Below are 15,291 nucleotides of genomic sequence, written 5' to 3' on the forward strand. Positions count from 1 at the left end.
ATATATATATATATACTGTCACATCATATACATAACCATCATACCAAGTATATAAACCATCAGCGCACTTGAGGTCTTGGTCTAGTAATGAAAAGGGCTTGTTTCCTTCCTCTATACCAGGGTTCAAACTTCACTGTGCACGCCTGTCACCCCCACGGTGCCTTACATGCTCATTGGGTTTGCAGGATGTTCAGTAGACCGTGAAATTAGTCGTGATGCGCTCAAGCTAGCCCGGACACCCACGTAAATAAATAAAAAAAGTATATAAACCATCATAACCATCTAGGAGGTGATCCAGTGATAAAAGCTTGAGATTAAGAGGTTTGTTTCCTCTGTGATCTCATGTTCGAGTCCTGTGGTTGCTTATATGATAGCCACTGGAGGTTTACATGGTCGTTAATTTCAGAACCTATGGAATTAGCCGAGGTGCGTGCAAGCTGGCCCGAACACCAATGTTATTCTAAAACAAAAAAAAAGTATATAAACCATCGTTACACATAAAGATACAAACACACATGCTTTTATAAATATTATATAAAACATATTTATATTAATTACTCAAAATCACATATTAAATTTTAAAATAAACGTATGGATATAAACTCATAATACTTCTAATATATATTTACATTAAATTTACACATTTATGTGACAAGTAGAAAACTGCAATCTTCGACTTATATTTTTTTTTTTTATAAAAAAAAATTACTATGAATTTTTCAAAGTATCTAAAACATATTTACAAACAAAAATATAATTAATTTTATATTCAAATAGAAACTAAACTATGATTTTTCAGAATATAAAGGCAAAATCATAATTTTCCTAAAATCAATGGACCAAACTGCAATTATAGCATCTTCAAGATTTTTCTAGAATTCAACATGATTTTTCTACCCAATTCTTCCATGTTTCCCTATTTTATTTTTTATATTAAAGTTCTTCAAGTTCTTTTTACATTAAAAAGACATCAATTAAACAACTTTCTATACCAATTCATTTCTAATCCATTTCAATTTATATTCAAATGCATATATGATGACTCACACACACAAATCAATCCAAACAAACCCGTAACATATCAACTAATATCACATAAACCTTAAAATTTATAACAGTTTTATGTAAAGAAAAAGACCCATAAAGCTAAGATGGAGAAACTTACTCAAGAGATAAAGGTAATTGGATCAAATTGTAAGATAAGATTTAAAGAGAAGGAATTGTAGAGAAAAGGGACGGTAGCGTGAAAGGAGAAGGAAGTGGAAACTTTGTGATTGTTGGCCCTGCATGCAGTTTGTGACAGGAGCGTAAGGATGCAATTTGCAGCCTCTCCTACAATGTCCCAAGCTTTCTTTATGAAAAAGAAATTGATGGCATCATGATCAGGTGCCTTATTACCACCTCGGAGACTTAACTCCTTTCACTGTAAAAGAAACTTCCAGAGCAGATGAAGATGACGGTAATAACTTCTGAAATTCCAAATTTGAACAGGATGGTCTGTATCTTTTATCCAGGGAGTAGATTTGCTTGAATCTAGTGTTTTTGTCTCCAAGTTTACATTACTCTTGATTTCTGATGCCAAATCGATTCTTGCATTCGGTACACAATTCCAAGTTCATTAACAAGCAGTCTGCTTCTTGCCAATTCTTTTGCTGATAACTCTCTGCTTTCTTTTCAACCCTCAAAGGATTCAGATTCCAGCTCTAAGGCTTTGATCTTCCCATCAATGTTACCCATTGAATCACTGTTCCACAATTTAATAGATTCTTTTAAAGCCTTTATAGTCTTCACAATCTTTCCTTCACCAGATGTCTAGGACATGGATGAGACCTATAAATCTTGAACGACCTTCCTAACCTCTGATCTCAACCATCAATAGGTCAGGAATCTGAATATTATTTGGGCAATCCCATATAAAATAGAGGAGGGAAACGCATTAAGGCAATACGTAGAAAAACAAATTAAATTTAATGCTGCATGCCAAAGTGTCTATTTATTGTTCGAGGGATCCCCTGTTTTGTTTGGGATTGCTGAAATTCAATTTGTTCTTCGAAAAGTAGAACAGGCATCTGTTTGTTTTAAAATTAGAGCATGTTGACTACTTAGAGCAGAGATGATTAGTGCATGCCATTCTAAAAGATTCACTCTTGAATCATCCATCCGCTTGATCAGAAAATCAGTAGTGTTAGATATTGATTGAACGAAAATGTACTCATTTCATATTGGATTGGACAAAATATATACTATCTTTTTTTATATACATTTTACCTGATCATTTACCTGCCCTTCACAAAATCAGACAAAAAGACTAAAATAAATAGTGAAAATTATTCAAGCTTTCTTTGGACGTATTTTTGTATTTTCAGTAGAGTTTTTTTTTTTGTTATATTAAATTGGTTGAGAGGCAAATTAGTTTTTTATAATAATTAAAAAATATATAAAATTCTTGATTCTTTTTTATTTTTTATTTTTTCGTGTCTTTTGTAAATTTTCAATTATTTGCAATCTCATTGTTTAATAAATTTTTATAATTTTTTCATATTTGATTTTCATTTTCTTGTGGTTTCTTCTTTAATTCTTTTATGAAATTGATTTTTTTTTTCAAATTTAAACGTTATAATAAAAAATAATCCATCTTTTTTTTTCCCTTTAAATTTGATCATCCTTTAATTGCTATTTTATCTTTTGAATCTTTTTTTAATAATTTTTTTTTTTCAATTTCACACATTGATATTTAAGTTTATTGAGATTTAGATTTCAAGATTTTTCAAGGTTTAGTGCTTATAATCAAATAACCGGGTTATCACAAGTTTCTATTTTTTAATTATTTTTTTTTGATCTTAATGTTTTTTTTAGAATAAGCTTTCTTTTTATAAAAATTATTTTAATTTTACTTGCTGACCTATGAGTTTGATAGGATAACTCAAATTGATCTTGTATTTTTTTTTTAGCTTTTAATTATTATTTTTCTTTCATGTATTTTTGTGTGTGGTTACTTTTTTTTTTAATATTTAATTTGTTAAAAATCAACTTTCATTGTTTTTGTATAATTAATGTTTTCGGATTAAAAGGCATGAGGCATGAGGTTTATGTGTTAACAAGGTTGATATTATTATTTTATTATTATTTAATATTGATTTTTTTTTTAAAATGCGCCTCATACTTTTCTTTCATTCGACCTGCGGCGGCTGAGAGCAGGTCATGTATATAAAATGGGTAAAGTTATCATACCACCGCCAAAAACAGAGGTCATGTTGGCATATAAGTTAGCAAAGCGACAAGGGTATTTTCCGTAAAGCAAGCTTGTAATAGCTTCATTTTTAGTAATCCAGCTGGAAGTGACAGTAAAATCGAGGGACTAAAAGAATGGGAAACCTTTTACCTTTTTGCTTTGGTAGTCAAAATCATCTGCGTAATATCTAATATGGGTCACAATCATCTACTTTATTTATGATTATTATCTTTTCCTGTATTGTTTTCACTCTATTTGTTTCTAAAGTGGACAAATTAAGCTTCGTTGTTATTTTCAGTCAACGATTACTATTATGAGACAAATCTGTCTCAAGTATATCACTTTCACCTCATGACGTTCTAGCTCTTGAATTAATTTTGTCATTTTAACAGAATCATTTATATCCCTATCTCAAGCTTCATCTCACTGATCTTTCTTCAAAACATGATCTCATCCTTTAGTTGAACTAAAGTAATCAAAATCCCCCATTTCCAAGCAAGGTAAGATTCTTCTTCCCATCTAAATTTGTTCAGTACTATCAATGGATACATGATAAAGTTACGCTGAGTGAAGCGGTAAAAAGGCCCTTCTTTTGTCGAGAATTCTGTAGCCTGTGCTAATAATGGCTGAAGAACTAAAAATTTCAATCCCACAGGAGGCGAACTCGCATTTCTCAGGTGGACCTCGTGAGTGGCTGGCATCCATCATCACTGAAGGGCAGATCAAGACTGGTAACAGCCAAATGCAAGCGCCACAGATTCCGAAGGTCCCATTTTTGCTTCGACAGATTCAATCAAACCAGAAATGCTATGACCCCACTCTGGTCTCCATTGGTCCTTATCACCATGGAAAGCCTGAACTCAGGGATATGGAGAAGCTCAAGGTTATATTTACGTGCAAGTTCGTTGATGATAGTGGAATATGCATTGAAGATTTTTACTGCAAGGTGGCGGAGGTGGCAATCGACGCTAGAAGATGCTATGCTGAGGATTCGACAGATGAGTTTGATGATGAGAAATTCACTCAGATAATGTTTCTTGATGGTTGCTTCATTCTCCAATTTATTTTCTGCCTCTTGCGCAGGCCTGAAGATCTGAAGATGCCTGGTCATCAGGTAGTTCTGGTTAAAAGGGACCTGTTACTGCTAGAGAACCAACTCCCTTTCCAAGTCATCTGGTCATTGATGAATTTGAGGTTCGGAAAAGGGGAAGAAGGAGAAGCTAATAAATTGATCAACGATTTCATCAGGCACATTCGTGCACTTCCTCCTCCACAAGAGTCATTCAAGGAGATGATAAAGAAGTTTGCTGGCAAATGTATTTGGAAACAACCTCAAAAAACGCGGGGAAATAAAGAAACAGAAGATCGTCAGCCTGTCCATCTCCTTGGACTTCTACATACCGACCACATCAACAAACAAGCCTGCATCCATTGTTCTACAAGCAGTGACTGGTACTCTTACCGGTCCGCCAAGGACCTTCGCACAGTGGGGATTCGCTTCAGGCCAAACTGGACTAACGCTTACTCAGATGTGGAGTTCAAATCATCAGTCCGTGGTAGCAGACTAATACTTCCACCACTAACCATAGAAGAGTCATTCAAGTCCGTGCTCTTAAACTTGATAGCGTATGAAACATGCTGCGATGCATCTGGTGAACTTTGGGTCACTTCTTACGCATGCTTCCTGGATTCGTTGATTCAAGACGTCGAAGATGTGAAGGTGCTGCAATCAGAGGGAGTTCTCAATATATTTGTTCGTGAGCAGGAGGTCGCTGATCTCTTCAATCAGATGTCTAGAAACCTGGTGCCCAACCCTTACGCATACAGTGATGTGAAAAGGCGAATTGAACTGGACCGCAAGAGCATCATCAAGAAATGGGTAGCTGAGTGGATGCATACCTATTTTAGCAGTCCTTGGAGCTTTATTGCACTTGTTGCCGCAACATTTACCATTATATTAACTGTCATTCAGAGCTATTTCGCTATATTCCCTTCCAATAAGAACGATAACTGTGGCTAAGTGTTAATCTCCATCAAGTAATTCAAGCACTTGACTTCCTAAACATCAACTGTGTATCTTTCTCCATTTGACAGTCTGAAGTATTAATTTGGCGTTGTGTATCTTTGTTCTTCATTTCATCTCTTTGTAAAATGAACTCCCTTTTCTCAAGGAGCAGTAGTATTGATTATACAAGCTGCAATGTTGGTTGTAAGATGGTATTCTGGCATCTTTCATTGGAATATTGGCCATGCACGTTCTTCATGTAGGACTAAGTTTTTTTGTGGATAAATTAGGATTAGATGAATTGTTTTTCTACCTTTTGTGTGTTTATAAATTTGGATAATTTGGAGTGTATTTGGTATTGCGGTAGCTGTTGTGGTTATAATTTGAAAAAAATTATTTTATAAAAAGTACTTTTAGTTGAGGTTGGTTTGAAAAAATAGGCGTTTGGTTAAAACTGTGGTTAAAATTGAGGTTGAAGAAAAAGTAGTTTAATGTGTTTGATTAAGAATGCTTTTGAAATTGAGATTATAAAAATAATTTTAAAAAAATATATATTAATATTGATGGTTTTAAATTTAAATATTGTAAAATTAATTATTCCTATTACATCATAAAAAAAATAATACTTTATATAAAATATTTTTTATTATTCCATTAAACTATTTATAATTCCATTACGTACAAAATTCATCCGATAAGAACTATAGTTTTCATAATTTTTTGAGCGTGTAATAAAATTAAATAAAATATTATCAGATATAAAATTAATATTATTATGCGAGTAAATTTAATTCACTCTATACTAGTTTTTTCGAGAAAAAAAATATTGTTCTCTAATTCTCTAAACTAGTTTTTTTTTTTTAAAAAAATTAATACAATCAACAAAAAAAAAAAACAACAGCTAACAGTGCAAGTGAATTGCACTGTTCACGTGAACAGTGCAATTCACTCGTGAACAATGCAGTGAATTGCACTGTTCGTCAGTTTTCACAGGCTACAGTGCATGAAAAACAGATTTTTTATGTTTTCTATTTTCAGTGTTTTAAACCCAAAAAAACATGGGTCCCATGCACAGTAAATTAAGTTTTTTTATTACTAAACGACTGCTAACTGTGTTTTAAATAAAACGCAGCCACAGCCGCATAGACAAAAAGACTCTTAGCCCACTCATTCAACCTTAAGGAAATGAGGCTTAGTTTAGCTGGCTGGCGAAAATGCAAATGGTGGATCCTAATATGAGGACCAAACCCAAGCCCTAACCTAAAGTCTTTTATAAGAGTTAATCACAACTGGGCTGATCCAGTTCTTACAAAATAACCCAACCATATTACTTTACAAACATTTAAAAACATATCCAAATCCCTCGGAAATGACAGAGCTTACTTACATCGTGTCTTAATCAGTGTTTTAAAACCCGGCCCGGCCCGGCGGGTCGACTCGGGACCCGGCCGACCCGGGCCTGTGGCCGGGCCGGGTCTAAGTAAAAAACAGGCTGGGAATTGGCCCGGCCAGACCCGGTCGACCCGGGACCTGGTCGGCCCGGGCAAACCCGGCTAAGACCCGGGTTTAATTTTTTTAATATCTTCATGATCGAAACGACGTCGAGATGAGCAGATAAATGAACGCAGTGCAGAAATGAGATTGTGAGAAGACCTAATTAATTTCAAACCTAATTCAAGAAATCTTCAAACCCATTTCAAACGCGAAAAAGAACAGAGGAGCAGAAGACTCTTGAATAAGGATCGCTGTTTCAAGTCTGAGAATAAGGTTAGATGAGTTGTTGACCGAATTCATTTTTCTATCTTCTTTCGCTATCCTCTGTTTCAAATTGAAACATCTTTTAAAGATTCTTCCTTCTGTTGAACTTGCAGGAGAGCTTTACTATAACAGTGGCATCGCAGGAGAGCTTTTCTTGATTGGTAACTTGGGGGGGTTGAGTTTCGTTTTTTTTTTTCTCTCTTCTTCACTTGGTTGTTTCTTTGGATGGGTACAGAGTGAGAAGAGAAAGTATTCGTGTTGAAATTGGAGAAAGATGGGAGTTTGGATGGGTACAGAGAAAGAAGAGGAAGTATTCGTGTTGAAATTGGAGAAAGATTGGAGAGACAGTAGAGGGCAGGAGAGGGGTACCATACTGCCATGCTTTTTTCTTGGTTGACCCGGGTTAACCCGGGTCAACCCATCTGACCCGTGACCCGATCACTGAACCGGGTCAATAACCGGGTCGGGTTTTAAAACTATGGTCTTAATACAATTCAAATAAAAACAATAGCACTTGATAATAAACAATCAACAAATCTCAATTACTCATTAGAACATAACTGGAAAATTATAATTCCCAACCAGGGACTAAACTATAATTTTCCAGAAGCTAGGGGCAAAATCATAATTTGACTAAAATCTAGGGACCAAACTGTAATTATGGAATCTTCAACCTCAAACATAGATTTTCCAGAATTCAACATGATTTTTCTACCCAATTCTTCCATGTTTCCCTATTTTATTCTTAATATTAAAGTTCTTCAAGTTCTTTTACACAAAATACTTTAAAATTACATCAATTAAACGAATTTATATATCAATTCATTTCTAATCCATTTCAATTTATATTCATTTGCATATATGATTACCTCACTCACAAATCAATCCCAACAAACCCATAACGTATCAATTATATCACATAAACCTTAAAATTTATAACAGTTTTATTTAAAGAAAGAGATCCATATAGCTATACTTAATAAAAACTAGAAAAGATGGAGAAATTTGCTCAAGAGATAAAGGAAATAGGACCAAATTGTAAGGTAAGATTTGAAGAGAGAGAAGGAAGTGGATGTGATTGTTGGGCCCGCATGCATTTGGGCTAAAAAAATAGGCAATTTAGGATATAGCTACTGGGCTTACTATTAAAATTATTTATGGGCCTCACAATTATATTATAGAAAATATTCAAATGCATGAAGGTTTTATTATGTAAAGATGCACTTTGCAGCCTCTCCTACAATGTCCCAAGCTTTCTTTATGATTATGAAAAAGAGCGCCTTGTTACCAACATATTCTCAAATAGCAGGCTTGAACTTCTTCCACTGTAAAAGAAACTTCCAGAGCAGATGAAGAAGAAGGTAATAATTTCTGAAATTCCAAACTCGATCTTGCAAAACATGACAGAAAGCTTGGACATGTATACTTTCCATCCACTTTCAAGGAGAAAATAACATTCCTTTTCATCTTTGCAGTGTTTTTGTCTCCAAGTTTGCCACCGTGGTATATCTCCGCTTCTCTCTCCCTTTCTTGCATTGAATCTCCACATCACTAAAGAAAAATAAGGGGATTCCAAGTTTGCCAAAGATTCCGAAGGTTCCAGAAAAACTTCGTACTAGTGAAAAGAAGAACCAGAAATGCTACAATCTCTTGGTGGTCTCAATCGGTACTTATCACCGTTCGGATGTGCAAAGAAGCTCAAGAAGAAACAGAAATATAAAGAAAAATTATACCAGGAGGTAGAAAAGGTGGCTGGAAAAGTAAGGGGATTCTATGATAAGAGTTTAATAGAAGAGATCAGTGGAGAGGACTCCAAGAAGATGATGTTTATTGATGGTTGCTTCGTTGTCCAATTCATCCATTGTGTCACAAGCAAGGATGATGATTTGCACATGAGTGATCAGGAAGTTGCTGATGTGAAACGGGACCTATTTTTACTGGAGAATCAGCTCCCTTATCCAGTCCTGGATTTGTTGATGAACTTGAGGTTCACAGAAGAAGAAAAGAAGAACAGGATTGATGAATTTCTACAAATCCGCAAACCTCATAAATCACTTTCAATGTTGGCCCTGGTATCTGTTGTCTTTTTTATATCCATGATATGTTTTTGCTGCTGCTGTTGTTTTTGCTCTCAGGGTAAGCCTCCGCCGCCATCAGCACCTAAAATTAAAAAGCGGACTAATGGTGATAAACAGCACTCTGCAGGCCCTGCACATCTTCTTGAACTTTTACATTCTAAATTCATCCCTGAAGAAACCAAGGAGTCTGGTGATTCAGGACACCGAGGCCACTACTTGTATTATTCTGTCAAGGATCTTAAGAAGGTAGGAATCCACTTCCGGCCAAGCAAACTAATGGATTGACGGATGACAAGTTCAGCTCCTCAATTTTCACTGGAACATTGAAACTTCCTCCAATTACTATGGATCAGTCAACCAAGTTCGTACTTTTAAACTTGGTGGCCTACGAATTATCTGCTGTTCCGAAGAAAAAACATCGGGTCCCTTCTTACTTAGCTTCATGGATTCACTGATCAATGATGCTGAAGATGTGAAGGAGCTGCGATCAAAAGGCTTAATCTGTAACTGTCTTGGACCTTTATTGCTCTTGTTGCTGCAGCATTTACCATTTTCTAAGGCAGTTTCGACATATGCTGGTGTGTACTTTCTTCCTCCTGGTGTTAGCAGACATTTCATTCTTCTAATTCTATATATATATATTCTATTGCTGTGATGAGTTTTTCATTAATGGATGTATGAATTCTTTTGCAAACCATTGAATACAGACAAATTAACTCAATGCTGCACGAAAAAGTATCGATTTGTTGTTCGAGGGATCCCCTGCTTTATTTGTGATTACTGAAATTCGATTCTTTCTTCGGCATCTGTTTGTTTTAAAATTATTTCATATTTTCCACAAGAGCTGAGATGATTACAAGTACATGACATTAGCATGGGAGTTCGCATTTGAACCATCCAACCACATATGGGGTATCAAAGTACCTTTTCCATGTCACTTGATCGAAAATCAACATTGTCAGATATTGTGAGGCGGAGATTTTCTTCAAATGTGTAACCTTGTTAATGAACATGAATTCAATTTAATTATTAAATTGAGCTTAAATTTTGTTGGGATATTTTAAAAGTCTTGTTTTTAGAGTTGAATTTCATAGTTATTTGAGATCGAATATGTTCAAATAAGTGCTAGTTATTATTTAATATTTGTAATATTTTTTCTATTTAATTTAAAACTAATTTATTATTTTTTTCTAGCTTTATATATAATATGTTTGTACTATAATGTAAGTGGGCGCAGAAGAATTGTATTATTTAGTTGCCGTACTCGTACTCGACATCATAATAAAATAAAAAAAACAGAAAATGTAAATAAAAAATTGCCATCTAGTTTATGATAATCTGGAATACTAACTAATTTTTAGAGATTTTTAAAATAAAAAATTTGTTACACTAAAAAAAAAAAATTTCATTATCCTAAAACATTCTACTTAAAGTAAACCGTTTTTAAATTTTGAATTTATAATTATGTAACTATTGAGCCTTTCTAATTGTTTGCTAAACCTAACATGAGTTTAAAAGAATGATTGAGGTCAGGGGCTAGCCTTAAAGCTCAAATCTCATTTCTAAAACGCCGGTGTTGGACAAAAGGAGATGGTGAATATTGGACAAAAGGAGATGGTTCTTAAGCACATTTCCTTCATTAAGCTCGTAGACCATCTTTCATTCTTAATGTAATTTTGGGGGTATGTTGATCCAGTCCAAAGGAAGGTGTTAAAAAAATAAAATAAATTCCTAACAGCTAATATGAGTATATATATGCATAATAAATATTTTTATGGTGATTTTTATTTTTAAAATAACCAGTTATTTACTTAAAAATCTCTGAAATACTAGTTGAGATTTTTAATAACTATAAAATTAGATAATGATGATTTATTTTTTTTATTTTTACTTTTTTTCACAAAAAAAAACAAATTAATAAAATATTCAATCATGTATCCATTCCTTAATCATATTAAAATTCATAAAAATGGCCTCCATCACGACTAATTAAAAATAATGTGTAGAAATAAAACATAAAAAAATTTGTTTGATCTGCTCAAAATTAACTTTGAAAAACACAAATAAGAGAGAAAAACTAAAATATAATTCCTGTAATTCTGCCGGTCCATTTCAACAGATTTAAAATGCATATATACTATAAAATTGTTTAGTGCTCAAAACTACATGCATATATATAACAATTCGAAAAATCAATCAACCAACAATTATATTTTACCAATAATTCGATAACCTTATGTAAAATTCATCGGGCCAGATTTTAAATCCTTTAGCTAAAACACATAGGTGAAAGTGAAAAAGTTTTTGCAATTTCTTCCTTTATTCCATCTCATAGAGCAGCAGTATTTATATAAATAGCAAAACATACAGTTTAATACAAACTAGCTACGTACCCACTCTACCCATATATTAAAGAAAATGTATAATGACCCTGAGAGATGTAGTTTGACTGATCAAGTTTTAGGTATATTTTTTAGAGGTCACCAGTTCGAGCCTCATAAATCTTAAGATCGCTGGAGCCTTATATAGTCGTTAACTTTAGAACCCGTGAAATTAGTTGAGATACACGTAAGCTAACCCGAACACCTACGATAATAATAATAAAAAAAGATATTGTAACAAAATACACAAAATACACCACTATATGAGTTACCCAAGGTTCTTGCTTAGAGTCGCATACTAAAAACTTTTTTATTTGCGATTGTGCTATTTGCTAAATGCTTATGCTAAAGTATGAAGTACAAATAACTCTTGATTTCTTAATGGTTGTTATGCAGCTTGGACCTTATTGAGTACTGGCATTCATACAGAACAGAAACAATCTCTATAAATAATTTTATATTATTCTTTGATAATCTATAACACGTATAGCAAAGTCAATGTTTTAAGCTCTTGTCCTTAAATCTACCCCAGTCTCTCGACAAAGAATTTATTTCCAAGCTTTTTTCTTTAAAAAGAAATTCTGTCTAAGCTTATTAAGCACAAAAAGAAAACGAATGAAAACACAGGTTGCAGCCTGGTAGGGCTCGACTTCTATTCTTTTATCATCGCTAAAGACTGGAGAAACAAAAGTTTGTTCTATATATGCTCTTTAATTTTCTTGCACTTTGAGCATGGAACAATCCAATCTTTATCTCCCCTGCACGCATTTCTCATGTTGTTAGTATATATTACTACCTGGAAATCTTGAAACATATATTCTTTAACACTTATCTGCGTTTTGGACTGCGCACAATTACTTGGGATTTTTTTAACAATTACCATTCTATAATTTGTGCATTAATTGGAAAATGGTAACCAGCCATCATAAATGAGATAACAACGTAAGAAACTAAGCAGAAATATTTCGATTTTGCAAGCAGTATATGTAGTATTTTGACAAAGTAATCACACTATCTAACGACAATTTTCTTCTGGTTTATTCACAGTGCTATCATGCAACCTAACACTTTTAATTTGATGTCAAGAAACTTAACCGTTAAGGAAGCTGTCTGCAGTTGAGGAACACGTTTTAGACAAGAGCACAAACAGTTAAAGCATCAAAGCTCAGCTTCCAAGTAAGGTAAGATTCTAGCTCCTAACTCGGTATTTAATACATCCGTGGTCACTACTAAAAAATATGGTAATTAGCAACGGACAATTCCGTTGCAAATACAACTGAAATCCGTTGCTAAAACAATTTAGCAACGGAATCAGCAACGGCACAAATCGGATGCAGATTTGTCGTTGCTGATTTGTTTGCAACGGATAAATCCGTTGCTGATTTCGCAGCAACGGAAAATCCGTTGCTTATAAAAAGCAACGGATAATCCGTTGCAAAACTAGCAACGGATTATCCATTGCTAGTTTGACGAATCAGCAACGGGGAATCTGTTGCTGATTCATGCATCAGCAACGGACTCTCCGTTGCTGATGCACGCTGATGCCTGCATCAGCAACGGATAATCCGTTGCTGATGCAGGCATCAGTTGCAATCACCAACGGAGAATCCGTTGGTGATTGGATTATTATATTTTTATTAAATTAATTTTTTATTTATTTATTAAAATGATTTTTAATTAATTTATTTATTTATTTATGGGTAGTTTACAAATTGTAGAATATATATAACCAACATAAATTAATATTAACAATAATTAATAAAAAATAGAATAAAAATAATATTCATATTATAAAAATTTAGTTAAACTTGCATTAATACAATTAAGTTCAAATACAAAAAAAACAACAAAAGATACAATTATGGTTCTGGTTGCGAAGACGAACCATGATATTGTTGATCAGGATATAAAGGTCGAGGTGTAGGTCGATAAATTGGTTGAGATGTGGGACCCATAGATGTCATTATTTGAGGAGCCATATGTGGCGGTATTGATGGAGTCAAAGGTGATGGCATACCTTGATCAATATTTGATGTCCCGCCATGATATCCAAGATTGTTCACAAGATATTCTTGCATGGAATCCATCTGCCGTTTCATTGCAAAAAATCAAATCATCTTTTTTCTTTATCTCCTCTTGCAATGCTCGATATGATGAACTGGGATATGATGACTCCACCGAGTAGGAATGTGATGAAGAGCTTGGACTAACTATAGATTTTGGCATACGAGGTGCACCATATACCCTACCCTTTGTAACTCCTCCTGAAGCCGCACACCAAGCTGCTCCATCAAATGAAGGATGATTTTCCCGATCAGTTCCATACTTTGAAATCATCTCCATTTTATAATTTTCCTACAAATAAAATACATGCAACATTAAATTAATTTGAATGTTAAATAATACTTGAGTTATATTAAGAAATAATCAAATAAAAATACATACAACCACTTTTTTTGACTTGTTATCGACGAAGCTACCAGACTGCTTGGTACTTTGATGCAAAGCTGAAAAGACATCATCCCATGGAGGTTCTTTTCCCACCAGCTTCCTCTTGCTTTCAAGATTAATAAATATTATAAAAGATAAATTTATAAATTTTAATTCATTATCTTAAGCATAAAAAAAATATATTCTTACCATGTTAGCTCGATATGATGCAAATGACACCGTTCCTCCAGAATGAGTGCTTATTTTGCCATCTGTTTGGGATAATCGATTCCTCCTAGCAGATTCAGACCTCCTTTGAAATTCAGGGGTGGACCAAACATCTTTGATCATTTGATTCCAATCATCATTGTTTATCCAGGTAGGACCTTTATCAAGGCAATCTATAATATTTGTTGTGTTTTCTTTTGCCATGGCATTCTTGCGAGCTCGTGTCAATTGTTGATTCAAAGCTATCCTAGCCTTATCTTCCCAAATATTACGAACAATCGACTCATCTTCCTCAGAAAAGGAATATTTTTTCTACCAAATAATATATATACCAAGTAAAAAGAGTGCACAAAATTTCAAATTATATAAATAATTAATCATATTGTGTTATCTTGTTCAGAATTTGCAAGAAAATGTAATAACTAAAGAAATTAAATGATATTAAAGAGTAAACAAGAAATAAGAACAAATTATAACACAAATCAGTCATAGCTATTCAGTTGATAATTTTCATAATGCTACATTAAAGTGATCAAAATTAAAAAGAATATTATGGCAATTAGTGTTGGTTCTTACCTTAAACTCTCTAAAAAGTTCATCCCTGCACATGGAATCTACTTTTTCCCAAGAGTGCCATGCTCCCTTAAAATTGGACCTCAAAATATCTCCAATTGCACGTCCACATGATGCATTATTGAACCTGAAAATACATAATAACAAACTTATATTAAACAAATAATTATACAATAATAAGTAATTTTTTTCATACCTGAAAATATAACCTTAATCAGTTAGTTATTAAAAAGTTGAACTTACTCTGTTGTTCCATACAAACAAAGCTCTTTTTTTCTTGTTATTGGATCCATTGGCGTGTCAAAACCCTTCCTTTTCACAATTTGATCATAATTGTATGGAGAAGATGTTGAACCGTGATATGATGGAACACCATCTTCATCCTCATCACATACACCTCTCACATTACTACCGTCTCCCTCATCTGCATCTCTAATGTTCACATCATCATCATCACCATCAACTCTCCCATGACTCCCATATAAATTATGTCCTCCATAAACAAGTTGGTTATCTCGAGAGAAACCTCCTTGAGTTTGAAGCAAATCCTGAAAACGAAATCCCTCACAATATTGATATGCATCAACCCTCCATAATCATGTTGAG

General features: G+C 33.7%; 2 protein-coding genes across 2 annotated transcripts; both read left to right on the top strand.

Annotated features, from left to right (window-relative positions):
- Window positions 1-3,597: 3,597 nt before the first annotated feature.
- Window positions 3,598-5,287, top strand: LOC118033315 (UPF0481 protein At3g47200). Its single transcript, XM_035038251.2, has 2 exons — window positions 3,598-3,732; window positions 3,888-5,287. The coding sequence occupies exon 2, from the start codon at window positions 3,975-3,977 to the stop codon at window positions 5,250-5,252; it is 1,278 nt and encodes a 425-aa protein (XP_034894142.2). The 5' UTR covers window positions 3,598-3,732; window positions 3,888-3,974; the 3' UTR covers window positions 5,253-5,287.
- A 3,345-nt stretch (window positions 5,288-8,632) lies between these two features.
- Window positions 8,633-11,865, top strand: LOC118033314 (uncharacterized). The gene is made up of 4 exons (XM_035038249.1): window positions 8,633-9,067; window positions 9,131-9,319; window positions 9,615-9,674; window positions 11,851-11,865. Exons 1-4 carry the CDS (start codon window positions 8,633-8,635, stop codon window positions 11,863-11,865), a joined length of 699 nt encoding a protein of 232 aa, XP_034894140.1.
- Window positions 11,866-15,291: the final 3,426 nt, after the last annotated feature.

Source organism: Populus alba, chromosome 16, assembly GCF_005239225.2.
Source record: "Populus alba chromosome 16, ASM523922v2, whole genome shotgun sequence".
Lineage (NCBI taxonomy): Eukaryota > Viridiplantae > Streptophyta > Magnoliopsida > Malpighiales > Salicaceae > Populus > Populus alba.

What these genes read in the sequence shown, in the direction of transcription:
- LOC118033315 (XM_035038251.2), top strand. Translation starts at nt 3,975, where the DNA reads ATGCAAGCGCCACAGATTCCGAAGGTCCCATTTTTGCTTCGACAGATT.
- LOC118033314 (XM_035038249.1), top strand. Translation starts at nt 8,633, where the DNA reads ATGCTACAATCTCTTGGTGGTCTCAATCGGTACTTATCACCGTTCGGA. An exon ending in CACTTTCAATGTTGGCCCTG is followed by an intron (nt 9,068 to 9,130) that starts GTATCTGTTGTC and finishes TTTTGCTCTCAG; the next exon opens with GGTAAGCCTCCGCCGCCATC. An exon ending in CTGTCAAGGATCTTAAGAAG is followed by an intron (nt 9,320 to 9,614) that starts GTAGGAATCCAC and finishes TTGTTGCTGCAG; the next exon opens with CATTTACCATTTTCTAAGGC.